This window comes from Nematolebias whitei, chromosome 19 (genome assembly GCF_014905685.2).
Source record: "Nematolebias whitei isolate Nwh7 chromosome 19, NemWhi1, whole genome shotgun sequence".
Lineage (NCBI taxonomy): Eukaryota > Metazoa > Chordata > Actinopteri > Cyprinodontiformes > Rivulidae > Nematolebias > Nematolebias whitei.
The window spans coordinates 29238419-29251575 of record NC_056516.1 but is presented as its reverse complement, the minus strand read 5'-3'; the positions used below and the strand labels follow the sequence as shown (position 1 = coordinate 29251575).

The 13157-nt window shown below is 38.3% G+C and overlaps 3 protein-coding genes across 3 annotated transcripts in view; all 3 read left to right on the top strand.

Annotated features, from left to right (window-relative positions):
- ubap2l (ubiquitin associated protein 2-like) overlaps nt 1–3502 on the top strand; it is a 28534-nt gene extending 25032 nt beyond the window's left edge. The window contains exons 27-29 of the mRNA XM_037693320.1: nt 1426–1493; nt 1595–1789; nt 3160–3502. Of these exons, the coding sequence (XP_037549248.1) occupies nt 1426–1493; nt 1595–1789; nt 3160–3255 (359 nt within the window). The 3' untranslated portion in view covers nt 3256–3502. The remainder of the gene's footprint in view (nt 1–1425; nt 1494–1594; nt 1790–3159) is intronic.
- Nucleotides 3503–6059: 2557 nt separating this feature from the next.
- Nucleotides 6060–9867, top strand: hax1 (HCLS1 associated protein X-1). The gene is made up of 7 exons (XM_037692771.1): nt 6060–6221; nt 6470–6717; nt 7893–8101; nt 8209–8272; nt 8487–8620; nt 8953–9076; nt 9520–9867. The coding sequence occupies exons 1-7, from the start codon at nt 6157–6159 to the stop codon at nt 9591–9593; spliced, it is 918 nt and encodes a 305-aa protein (XP_037548699.1). The 5' UTR covers nt 6060–6156; the 3' UTR covers nt 9594–9867.
- Nucleotides 9868–10740: 873 nt separating this feature from the next.
- aqp10b (aquaporin 10b) overlaps nt 10741–13157 on the top strand; it is a 3797-nt gene continuing 1380 nt past the window's right edge. The window contains exons 1-3 of the mRNA XM_037693162.1: nt 10741–10921; nt 11325–11451; nt 13015–13152. Of these exons, the coding sequence (XP_037549090.1) occupies nt 10835–10921; nt 11325–11451; nt 13015–13152 (352 nt within the window). The 5' untranslated portion in view covers nt 10741–10834. The remainder of the gene's footprint in view (nt 10922–11324; nt 11452–13014; nt 13153–13157) is intronic.

The window sequence follows — 13157 nt, the reverse complement described above, 5'->3', positions numbered from 1 at the left end:
GCGTGCGTGCGTGCGTGCGTGCGTGCGTGCGTGCGTGCGTGCGTGCGCGCACGAGCAAGGACTGTTTGCACTCAGTCACACCTGGTAAATTTATGCAGGAGAGTAAGCAAAAGTCAAATTATTAGTATTTTTAGTATTTCTAGTATGAGTGCCCTGATTCAATCCAAGGAATTCAATGGGGCCACTGAAGTTTTTTTTTTTTAATTTAATTTTTTTTTTATTTAAGTTCGTGTCAATGAGATTTCCAAGTCTCATTTTCTGTTTTTTAATGTCCACACAGCAGTGAAGGCAGTTAGTGAATTGCTAATTAGGTGTGGGTTAAAGCTAAAAAAGGATAATTTGAAATTTAAAACAACATGTTTATGAATTGCCACAAATTCTACCTGTTGTACATTAAAAAAAAAACATTATTTTAACAGGGTTATTTAACTTTTGTTTCTCACACTAGCACAGCTTTGTGAGCATGCTGCAACAAACACATCTGCAAATCAGTCCAAACAGATGTTCCAATGGAAATTGTCCAGAATTGTAATTTATCTTGAATAATTCAAGAACTGCACCTGAACAGATCAGACGAGAACAAGTCAATTATTTGTTGGTGTCTTGTTTGTCAAAAACCCTTTAACTTTTTCAGTTTTTTTATTTTTTATTTTTTTTACAAGACTAAAGAGGAAAGTATCAGGGAAAAGGACCAAAACCAGCTATTTTTTAATAAGTGCATGTCTTATTAACTGCACAGTATTTTGTTGTTAGTTTTTAGCTAGTACTTTAAAATAAAGCCAGCAATATTAAATAATCCAAGTGAGGAAATATTCTCTGCTGACATGTTTCTCCTATTGGAGTTTTCAAAACAAAAATCAACTTGTTTTAAATTATTTAGTACATACCAGTACTTCAGTCCTGGTTATATTCAGACTTTGTTAAAAAAAAAAAAGTCTGTCTTTTTGTTTTTTATTAGAACATTTTTCATCGTATATTCAGGAAACTCTTAACAGCTGTGTTTTTGTGATTATGAAAATGTTTCTAAATTCTTAAACGTTCGCTCTGTCTTGTTTTGGTGCATCAGGAGACTAATCTGTTTCTGCAGCGAGACGAGGACTCTGTTTATTGAACGACCAGGACAATAAACCCCTGACGCTGATACTCCATTTTTTAAATTCTTAATTCATCCCTCGTCTCCTTTTTGTCTCTGTTGTCCTCATTAAAGGACAATTCTGTTGAAATAATCTACAAATACACACATAGATGTTAATTAAAACCTTCTTAGTATTAGATGTTTTCATTTAGTTATTATGAACCACACCTTTTTTTTTTTTTTTTTCCCAAAACGTCTAAATGTGGCCAGTTGGTTTGAGGGTCACATTCTCGTGGTCAGTTTTATCAACTTTTCGATCAAAGTTTGTGACATTTCTCTCGTCTCCGCAGGAGTTTCTGTGACGTCCAGCAACACAGGAGTACCAGATATTTCTGGGTCTGTTTACACAAAGACACAGGTAATCACAGTTGTAGAAAATCTAAATTATAATTTAAAAGAAGATGTGCTTAAGTTAAATGTTGGACAAAGTCTGAGTCCTGGTTCTGCTTCCTATCTCAGTCATTTGAAAAGCAGGGTTTCCACGCTGCGACACCAGCAGCTTCCTTCAGCCTGCCCTCAGCGCTGGGGAGTGGGGGGCCCATCAACCCCCCGGCTGCGGCTGGCTACGCTCCGGCCCCCTTCATGCACATTCTGGCTCCGCACCAACAGCCCCACTCTCAGATTCTGCACCACCACCTGCAGCAGGATGGACAGGTAGCGTGCATGATTTGAATTTCTGATTATTTTAATTGTATAACTCTAATTGTTTTTCTTTTTTTTTTTCCCCTCATTCGTAAGAGTATGGATCTGTAGCTTGTTCAGTCATTGTTGGGAAAGAAAAATCTTGAATTTTGTCTGAACGATGACAGTCATGATCCTTTACTGTGCACTCTGAAGAAAATCCATCTTCAGTCATCCTGAGGAGCTTCGGTGCACCGTCGAGAGCATATTGACTGTATTACAGTCTGATACAGGAACAGTTCTGTTAAACCAGGTGTTGCAGGTGGTGAATTCTTTACAAAGCCTCATTTCATGCTTTTGAGGATATCTGCAGGAAACTGAATAACTCCATCCCCAACACACCGTGCGTTTGCACTCATGCCCTGTGGGAGGTGCTGCAGGAGCCTGAGGACCAAAACCACAAGATTCAGGCACCACTTTAGCTGTCTCTCTGCTGAACTCTGCCCCTCGACGCATCTCTCCCTCGTTATTATTACTATTATGCACTTCACGTTAGATGCAAACTATTTTGTTGCCTCAGACGCGTGACGTGCAACAATAATAAAGTTGAATCTAATCTAAGAATGGCAGTTCATAAAGCATCTTGTATGTTTGTAAAGCGGGGCACCAGCACAATCGGGGAAAGAATGAGAACATCTGGAATTTGCTTTTAGTATTTTCTAGGTTGTAAACGGTATGCATAAAAAACTCATTGTAACTGAAAAAATAATGGAAAACCATTGTAGGATAACAGGTGAACCTCACAGATCTTAAACATGCACTATTTAAATGCAAATTATTTCCCATATATTGCATATATATTGCAAAGTTGTATGAATCCTGTGTGCAAGACCTTTAGGAAGAATGAGCTGATTGAGTCTCACTACATCCTCAATTTCAGAATGCATCGATCACAAATAAACGTGTAAATCTGGTAATTGGGAAACGATTTTTGGAAATAAGAAGTTCAAATAGAGGATTACCGCATAGACTTCACATCTGCTGATTGCCCAGCATGAACCAGAAAACATTATTTCATGCAAAAGTTATGTGCGAATTACTTTTTTTTTTTAAGTTAGCTAAAATTAAAAAAAAAAAACTTAAAAGCTAAAATTTGCCTAAATTTTTAAAAATGTAATTTCAATTAAATAAAAAGTTAAATAATTTAAATAGTTGCAAATACCAAAAGTCTTGGCACCAAACTTCTGAATCAGCTGACATTTTGATACCTGAAGAGTAAAAGTGCTGAAGGTTTTCTGAAAACTTTAGCTGCTCATAAACGTTTGATAGAAACTACAGCCGTGTGAGCGCTGACTCAGCGTTCAGACATTTGCTGATGTCTCATTTCTCTGCTGTCCCGACAGAGCGGGACCGGGCAGCGCAGCCAGAACGCCTCCATTCAGCAAAAGTCTCAGATCAACAAGTCGGCATACAACAGCTACAACTGGGGGGGCAACTAACATCCACTGACCAAACCCCTCCCACTTCGTCGACGAGCTGAGAAAAGGAAGCAGGGCTCATCACTCCTCCTTTGGTCGGTTTCCTCCCCCCTCTTCCTAGAGGGACACCCCCCACCCCGGGTCTTTTGGCTCAGCATTCCCACAGCCCACAGGAGGTGCTGTGCTGAACTAGCACCGTCGAAATGGGGGGTTGGGGGGGAGAAGGAGCTTCGAAGTGGGATTGTATCTAAAAGGTTGAAAAAAATCAAGAGGTGGAATATGAGTGTTGGAAATTTGAAACCGTTGATAATACACCCCCCCCCCCCCCCCCCCCGTGTGCAGCACCCCACCCTCTTTTCTTTATCTTACATTTAACATAGAACTGTTTTCTAAAAGAATGAACATTTCCTGTCCTTTTTATTTCTTTTATTTCCATTTTTCTGGCCTAAGGGAAAGAATGAAGTAATATCTGAACATTGGGGGGGGGGGGGGGGGGATACAAGGCAGGTTTGTATTTCTCGCCTTCACCTCCTCTCTTTAATATTCATGAAAAACTTTTTCCTCCTTCACAAAATATCCAAAAATAGAAATATGCTTTTGAATGTTTTCTTTTTATTATTTGTCATTTTTAGTTTGAAGAAACAATTCTCTGAATTGGAAGAGTTGTGAAGTTTATTTTTTACCAGATATAAATATATTATATATAAAGTCGTATTAAGCGAAGCTCACTGGTTTGGACTGTGAGGAAAGTGTGTTTGTCATGTGACTGCGTGCATGTTCGATCACACGGGGGCCGCGGTTGTTTCTGTGCTTCGGTTTTTTCCTCCTAGCACAGGATTTTTTTCATTACCCAGCGTTTTGTACAGTTACTGTTCCCAAATTAGAAACAATGTTGCATTTATTTTGAAAGAATGATTTCTGAGGCCCACGTCCATGCACACAATTTGCCTTTCAGTCCGTTTTGTTTTTGAGCCCTCACCCCCGCCTCTTCCCTGCTTCGCCACCTGTCCCCTGACGTAAAGAAATCCGCAGCATTGAATACCGATGGACAGAATTGTAAGAATAGTTTTTTTTGTCAATGTTTTTTTTTTTTCCTTTTTGTACTGTGTTTTAAAGATTTAAATGGATAAAATTGTCTTGTACATATATATAAAAAAAACAAGTACTGTAGTCCCTGTTTGTCAATGGCTTTCTCTTTTTCTTTTTCAAATCCTTGCAGACTTGTTAGCCTTTTTGTTTCATTTTTTTATTTTGTAAAAATATATAAATATAGGTAAATAAGAAAAAGGCATTTTCATCATTTTGGATGTTAATGTCTTAATAAACAATTTCTTGTGGCTTGTGAAAATAGCGGCGTTTCTTGTATTTCTGGTGTTTTTGTTGCGGACGGCTTTGAATCGTATGAATTAACAAATCTGCAAGAAGTGGGTTTACTTGCAGGGATTTTTTAAATTACCGTACAATTTACAAAAGTAGATTTCAGTAACCTATGATAAGAGAAGAAAGCTATGCTTGGCTAAACATGAATAAAAATATAGAACAAATGCTTTTTTATATATTCCCGATGAGACTGACTGGGTGATTAAATCCCACTCCTGGGTTGGTGAAAATTGGCTGTTTGCTGGTCTGGAGCAAGAAATTTGAGCACAAATAATCTGTCATGTATCACTGCTTTTGTGACAAGTTTGCTATTGTGTACTTGTGTCCTAAAAAGGTACACAAGACGAGCATTTTCGAAATATCTTAAATGTAAATATGGGTATTGTAAACATACAACTCAGTTTATGTCAAAATTATGGAAGCTCATTTCGGCCACTTTGATTAAAAAATTGTTAGTCGTATTGTTTCAAAATTATGACAGTATCTTTTTTGACTTTGCCTCTCATAATCATCAGTGTTTCATATTTACGACTTCAGAGAATCATTATTAGCATCATATAATTAGAACATATCAAAAAAATTAAATCATGAAAGATACAAGGTTCTAGTTTTGGTGTCTCAACTAAAACTTTGCATCTTTTTGACTTAAAATATATTTGACTTCTATGTTTTTGCATCGTATAATAATGGGTAAGTATCAAAATAAATGACTTGACATTTAAAAATTGAAATGCTAAGTCCTGTTTATTATAATACATTTACGAGATCACCTTCATTCTTATTTTGAGGTAATTCTGATTTTTAAAAAGGGAAAATGGCAAAAATGGACTTCCGTACACCTTTCCTTATCAAAAGCTAAACTTTTTTATTTTGTTTATTTTTTTACAGACTAACTCTTGACCTCAAATTAGTGTAAATTGACGGTCATTTTGTCAATTATCATAAACATCAGGACGCTGAATTGACTGAATAAAATTAATGAAAAGCTTTAATTACTACTGTAAATTGTCAGAAAATAACTTACGCATCTTTGTAGCTCAACTCGAGCATTTAGTCTCGTTTCCGCCGGGAGTTTATGTGGGCATCCATATACTTACATCTGTCTTGGATATACTTGAAGGAATATAAAAGATAAAAACGGAAATAATCTACACTATACTTCACTTTATCAGTTTTCTAAAAGTTTGTTTTTTTCTCCAACCAAAAATGGCGGTTTGATACCACGTGACAGATGACGTCACGACTTCGAGATTTTTCTTTTGACACACTATTTAGTTTTGTAATTAAAATTTGTGGTTTGGCAAAAGGGTTGTCGGTATCGGCGCAAATAAAAGTGATCTACCTGTGATTTTTTTGTTTTTGTTTTTCGTTTGTTTTTCTCGGCGCACTGTTCGCTTTGCGACACTTTGCGTAACTTTGCGACACTTTGCGTAATCCCCATTGCTTTACGGCTCAGTTAACGTTTGTTGGTATGTAGCTTCTCGCCAGCAGCTGTTAATGTTTTCATATTACGGTGTAGTTTTCTGTCAAAGCTGCGATTAAATGAGTGTTTTTGACTTGTTTCGTGGGTTCTTCGGAGTCCCTGGAGGTCATTATCGAGGCCAAAGGTGAGTTTGTCTATTTCAAGTTCGTAAAGTAGCACAAGTTCGTTACTTGTGTCTTGGGTAACGAAGTCAAAGGACGAGATTAGTTTAATTTATGCCAGGAAAACCACAGGGGTCCCTCAACTAGCACAGCTACTGTTCAGTTTAAGCCCAAGCGTAATACGATTGTGTTTATCAGGGTCTAATCTAGTAACCATTAACCTGTTAACGGAAAGCTGTGCAGTCTGTTACTAAACCTGGTTCATTTTTAGGGACCCCTTCTTCGATGCCATGACACACGATGAAGATGAAGGTGATGATGAGGACGGTTTCTGCTACGATGGGTTCAGGAGAGACCAGCAGGACCCCATGGACGATTCGTTGAGGTTTGGGTTCAGCTTTGGTCCGGACGGGATGAGGTTCCAGGAGCCTGCGGTGTTTGGTCACGTCCTCAGGGAGATGGAGGAGATTTTTTCCCAGTTGGGCCGATGGGAGGGGGACACAGATTCTGGATCCTTCGGTACGAATGCCCGTCTTTTCACCACCTTCCTGTTCGGAACATGAGAACTTTGGATCTTGTTAGAGGAGTCAGGGATTCTCTTAATCTGAGATATAAAACGAGACTTATAATGTTCTCAAAAGGAACAGGAGAGTGGTGGCGCAGAGGTAAGAGAAGATGGGCCTGTGATCGGAAGGTCACAAGCTCGACTCCCCAGACCAACATCAAAATGTGGGTGGGAAAGATGAAGCACCCACACCTGCCTCCACCCTCAATTACCCCACTCTAGGCCCTTGAGCAAGGTCCTTAACCCCCACCATCTGCTCACAAACAGGTCTTGAAAATGAGTCCTCGTGATTCGATGAGACTGTATAAATAAAGGTTAAAATTAAAAAATGTTCTATCGTAATACAGGTTTTGAGAACTTATCACTTCACTGTTTACTCACAACTGATGAAACAAAAGTTAAATATGTTTTTCTTATGTTCCACTGGTTGTGTTATTGTGCTTTTTCACAACACTTGTCCTTTTTACAGTTTACACCAAGGCATTGAATTTGATCACGAAACCTGAATTCTTATTCACCTAAATATGTTTATTCTTGGGTTAAAAGGTCAGTTTTTTTCTTTTTCTAGAGTCAGATTCTGTCACATTCTCATATACAGATAACCTGTAGGTCGTTCATTTAAAAATATATATTTTTGCATCCACTCTCAGGATTAATTCCTTTTAACTCGGAGAAAATGTGCTGTGATGGAAAATATCAGTCTTGGTAACCACATTTTAAAAGATAAAACAAGCTCAACGGAAACATCAGCAAAACTGTACCTAAAATAAGCTTAATAAGCAAAACAACAACTAAAATCAGTTAAACATTTGCTGAATAGTGAACAATAACAAAACCAAAAGCTAAATTTAGCAACACTGTATCTAAAACCAGCTAGATGACTAAAAAATTAGCAAAACTTTTCACCCGCTCAAAGTGAAAACACATTTTTCTGATCGAGCTGAACATTTGTAACGACTTTTAACAGTTTGATGTCTTGCTAGTTTTTAATGTTAATAGTTTTGTTGTCTTAAATTAACCTAGAAGGTTTCTTCACGTTAAATTTCTTCTTCAAAGTTAAATAGAAGTTTAAATTTAACCAAAACTTTAAAAAAAATAATGCTCTGGTCATCTTACCGCTGTGATTTAGATGTTCCCAGAATCATGCCGCCGCCACCGCCTCAGGGCAGATCAGAGAGAGGTGGAAGCGGTGGGAACCCTCTGAGGGACTTCATGCTCAAATCTCCCAACGGAGACCCGCGAGAACCGTATGGAGAGGCTCCGAGGGATGTCCAGCCTTCTTACGAGACACCAGAATTCCCTCATTCGCCTTTTCATGGCTGGAGACCTTTCTCCAAGGTACCTGAGTCATAGATTGATCCTGAAAGTTCTTCCAGCAGGACTTTGCTTCAGTTACAGCTGATTTATTCTAATAATCAGATCTGATTTCTTTATATGTATAACAGTTTAATGATATTTGGAGGCTGGAACCACAGAAAACTCCAGCTGAGGAGCCCAAAGAAGATAGAGGTAAGAAAGATTTAGTTTCCTATATTTAGGTTTGTTCTTCTTCTTTCTGTGTTTCCCTCTACAGCGAGTCATCCTCCTCCATCTCACTCTGTCCTCACTCCAGCTCCCTCCATGTCCTCTCTAACTGCATCCATATCTCCTCTTCGTCTTTTTCTTACATATAGGTTTAATTGGTTTTATTTTTAAAGCTATTGTTTGATCTGATCCCCTCCAGATCTGGATTCTGCAGTGTCGTCCGGTGGCCTGGATCAGATTCTGATTCCACCTGCAGCTCAGGCGCCGAGTCAACCCAGAACCCGGTCATTTTTCCAGTCAGTCAGTGTCACAAAGGTGGTGAAGCCCGACGGGGTGAGTTTTCTTTACTGATCCGCAGATGTAAGATTTATATCATTTGAATGTTCAAGAAATGTTTGATGGGAAAGAATCTGATGTTTCCCCGATACTCTTCCTAAATCTTAGAGATAATGCCTCGCAGCGGCCATTTTCTGTGGAAACTTATTTCTACCACTAATTAATAAATGAATCAACCAGAAGTAAAAACGTTACATATGTCTGATGGGAAATAATCTGATGTTTGATGGGAAAACTTTTTCACTTTTTTAGGTTTTAATGTCAGAAAATCCAGAAACAAACTGTTCAAAACACAAATGAAACATTGAGTGTGTGTGTGTGTGTGTCAGAGTGTGGAGGAGCGGCGGACGGTCCGAGACGGACAGGGAAACGAGAAGACCACAGTGACTCGCTCAGGTGGTGCGGGGATGCTGGAGGGACCAGCAGACCACCAGACTGGACCCGTGTGTCCAGGTCAGTTCAGCTCCAGTCTGGGTTCCTAAACTAAAAATATTAAAGTATCAAAAAATATAAGCTTTTAACTAGCCTTTTGCTACTTTAAGCTTTTAACTAGCCTTTTGCTACTTTAAGTTTTTAACTAGCCTTTTGCTACTTTAAGATATTTTCTAGCCTGTTGGTGCTTTTAATTTTAAACTACCTTTTTTGTTACTTTTGGCTTCTAGTTACCTTTTGATAGTTTTAGCTTTTATCAAGCCCTTTGCTGTTTTCAACTACTGGTTGCTACTTCTGGCTTTTATTTCTACTTTTAACTATTGTTCTGCTGCTTTTAACTTTTACTCGGTTTGAGGTCTTCATAACATTTCGGCTGTCGTTCGGCTGTCTGTGTTCACTGCATTTTGGTAGAAAATAAAATGGCTCTCATTTCTTTTTGTTTTCATTTTGTGTTTTTGTTCCAGGTGAGCCACATCGGTTCTCAGACCTGCGGGACGACAGCTCTTTATTCTCCAAGTTCTTTGGAGGATTTAAATAACTCGTAGATGAAAACACACTTTGGACTCGTCACTTTTAGGTTTCATTCCCCCCCACAGCTGTTCCTCTTGAGCTCAGTTTGATTATTTATGGACAAACTAAAGTTTCTTGATTTGCCAAAATAAATGCGTTGAATAAAATGTTGCTGACGTAACAGAAAAATCCAACTTTTACAAACCGACTCACTCATCTCGCGCTGACAAGTTTGGGTGAAATGTTTTATTTTTGTATCGTCCCAGAGCGTGGATGGAACTGAGGGAGGAATCAAATAATAAAATAAAGATTTAATATATTTATACAGTTGTTTGCCTCATTGTTTCAGTTCTCAGGAATTATGTGTAAACTTGTTGACACTGTTTTCAACCCTTGGAGAGTCTGAGTGCCCTGAGACGATGAACAAAATGTGTGACGACGCCGTGGACTTAATAAAAGTTACACTGGAGCTGTTCGGAATAGAAATATGGATAAAATATCAAAATATTTATGGTTTAATTGCATTTATTAGCACTGAAAAAAAAAGTTTTTTAAATTAAACTAATACATGAGTATTTTTTGTATTATTCAGACTTGTTGAGGTGCGGTTCTGTGGAAAGGTAATGGACAATATCTTACCTGTTGTAGATGTTCTTTAGGTGACCTCAGTTTGGAGAAATGTTTAATTCTGACTGGACTGAGGAAGGACAATAAAGTGGACTGCTGCCACCTTCAAATCTCAGTTTTCATATTTCATGTTAGCATTATTTTATAAACCTTTATATCATCAGGTTTGCACTACATCAGGGTTATTCAGGCAAAAATGTAATATTCCTATCAGAAGAGCTCCGTTCTGCACAGGAAGGGCTACAGCCAGCTGCTACTGCTGTTATTTGTACTTTTAAATAACTGGAACTCTTAATGGCTCTGCTCAGGCTAACCATTATCTACAACAGGTAAGATGTTAATTGTTCAGAACTCCAAACAATCAGAGGAAAACATGGAACACAATCAGTTGATTCCAGTCAGCTGGAGCTGGTCTCAGTCCTGGATCATGATTTGTCTCAGCAGCTCCTGCAAATGTCTCGTCTGCAGGAGTGAAAGTCAGCCTCGTAATAAAAACTGCGTGGCGTAACAACAACTCCAGCCTGAAGGATCGAACTCTGCTCAGAGAGGCTGAAGGAGCAGAGCTGCGCAGCTCGGACACACCTGATCTCTGAAAAGTTCACCTGACGCTGAACCAGTGGACTTCAGGGGGACAGCTGGAGGATGGAGAGGCTGCTGAGAAGGTGTCGGATCAAAAACAGGCTGGTCAGGGAGTGCATGGCTGAATTTCTCGGGGTCTACGTCCTGATTGTAAGTGCCTGTCTGATGCATTCTGACCACATGTCAACAGATTCCTAAGAGATAACTTGCTCTTCTGCTTTAAAGCTTAGTGGATAAGTTTGTAGGACTTTGGCCCGATTAAGAAAAACCTGGGGTGGGTGGGGGTGTAGGACAGTTGTTTTATCCTTAATGACTGTCTCCTCTGCCAGAGCAATGAACATTTACAGAGCAGACCATAAAGCAGGTTAATCAGAAATCAAGTCTTTAGTCTTTAGGGTCTTTTGTTTATCATTTCAGAATAATATTTTTACAAAACATCCTGTTTGAACAGGCAGGTGTAAATTTAAACAGCTTGTTTTCAGCATTTTATTAATTTCATAAAGTTTTTTTTTTGTTTACAACTCTGAAACTCTTCTATATTTTATATTTACAGCTGTTCGGATGTGGCTCAGCAGCCCAGGTGACCACATCTGGCGAGAGAAACGGCCAGTACTTGTCCATCAACCTGAGCTTTGCTTTGGGGGTGACTTTTGGGGTCTTTGTGTCCCGCGGAGTCTCGGGTAAGACGCAAACGTTACAGATAACAGAAGGTGAACCTGGCTAGGTGAATGAACTGTTTCGAGGTTTAGTCTGAATTTAAATCAAATCAGACACAAATATTAAATATTCATACAGCTGTATGAGCTCAGATAAGAGTCCTGCTGATTTAGGTTCAAGATGTAAAACCTACCAAATTCAACAAAATAAGGCGGCCAAATAGATAAAACTAATGTTTTTGCAAATAAATAAACTATAGGTTTAAAAAGGATTTAAAATGAACCCAATTTTTTTTACATACCTATCCCTGCACTGCAACAAAGTTCACCTGTTTAATTCACAACAAACAAAAAAATAAAATGCTGAACTCAACTTTATAATTTTAGTAGTTTTCAAAAACAAACACAATATAGTGCCTAACAAAACCGGCAGATAAAGAGTTAGATATGACAATGTAATTAAAAATATCAGAACGCAAAGCATGTAAAGCATAAACTTAGTGAAAATATGATAAAACATAATTAAAACTGAGAAAAAATTGTATATACGTAAGATTCACAATAGAGCTATTTGTCAGAATAAGAGTTTTAATGAATACTGTATTTCCTAACAATAAAGCCTAAAAGAAGTGTAAATACTGAAAACAAAATTGGACTTGGAGCAGGACCCTGTGGAACACCATGACTGAGTCTATATGATGAGGACAGATAATGGAACATTTGCAGCCTATGATGGCAAAATGAGTCACAGTGAAAAGGTTTTATATTAAATTATTATTTTCAAATTCTCAAAAGCTTCAAAACGATATAGTTTGTTGAAATCTGGCGATTTATCGTCTGGCAACGAGCAGATTATCTTTAAGAGTGGTTTGAAAACTTTCTTTTCAGGGTGTAGAATGATGTTATCAGGAATTCAAGCCGTGTATATTAAATTGGGAATCGCCGAGCTTTGCATTAACATCAATGAATGTAAGAATTGTAAGACAATATATCATTTCTGAAGACAAATAGTCAGTTAGAAAACAGATTTTTAGGTAGATTAGGGAGATTTTGTGGTATTCTAGTTACTGGACTCAATAGATGGTGTCTTTATGGACTTTTCTTTTTACATGAATTTCAATTACAGCACAAATCAACGTTTACATTTCTAATATTTTCACTGCAGCCTGTGCTCATTCTGACTCTTTTTTTCAGTAAAAGTCACATATAAACTGACATCAGTCAGATAAACCCGACTTAAACCAGGCCAAGGATGTAATCTTGATTTTGATGGTGAACAACTCATTTGTGATGAGTTTTTTTCCCGATGGATCCTAAACATTCCAAAAAGTTAACTTATTTTTCACTCCCTGCTCTTTTAAGGAGCACATTGTTCCATTATAACTCCATCAGTTCATAAAACGTCTTGCATCACGTTTGTTTAGATGCTAATTTCTTTTTGACAGAGACTCAGCCTAGTCCCATTACAACCAGAATACATATTACTGTACAGTACAACCAAAAGTCCAAATGTTCAAGAATATTATGAAAACATTGATTAATATCCAATTTGAAACTTTAAACACCATCAACTGTGTTTGTTTCAAGGTGCTCACCTGAACCCCGCGGTCACCCTGAGCTTGTGCGTTCTGGGCAGATGTTCATGGATCAGACTGCCGTTCTACACCTTCTTCCAGGTGCTCGGAGCCCTGCTGGCCGCAGCCACAGTGGGGCTGCAGTACTACGGTGAG

Bases quoted from the DNA above. Each gene is read 5' to 3' on its own strand.
- hax1 (XM_037692771.1), top strand. From the start codon at position 6,157: ATGAGTGTTTTTGACTTGTTTCGTGGGTTCTTCGGAGTCCCTGGAGGT. The intron at 6,718-7,892 runs GTACGAATGCCC...GCTGTGATTTAG, and splicing joins CACAGATTCTGGATCCTTCG to ATGTTCCCAGAATCATGCCG. The intron at 8,273-8,486 runs GTAAGAAAGATT...GATCCCCTCCAG, and splicing joins GGAGCCCAAAGAAGATAGAG to ATCTGGATTCTGCAGTGTCG.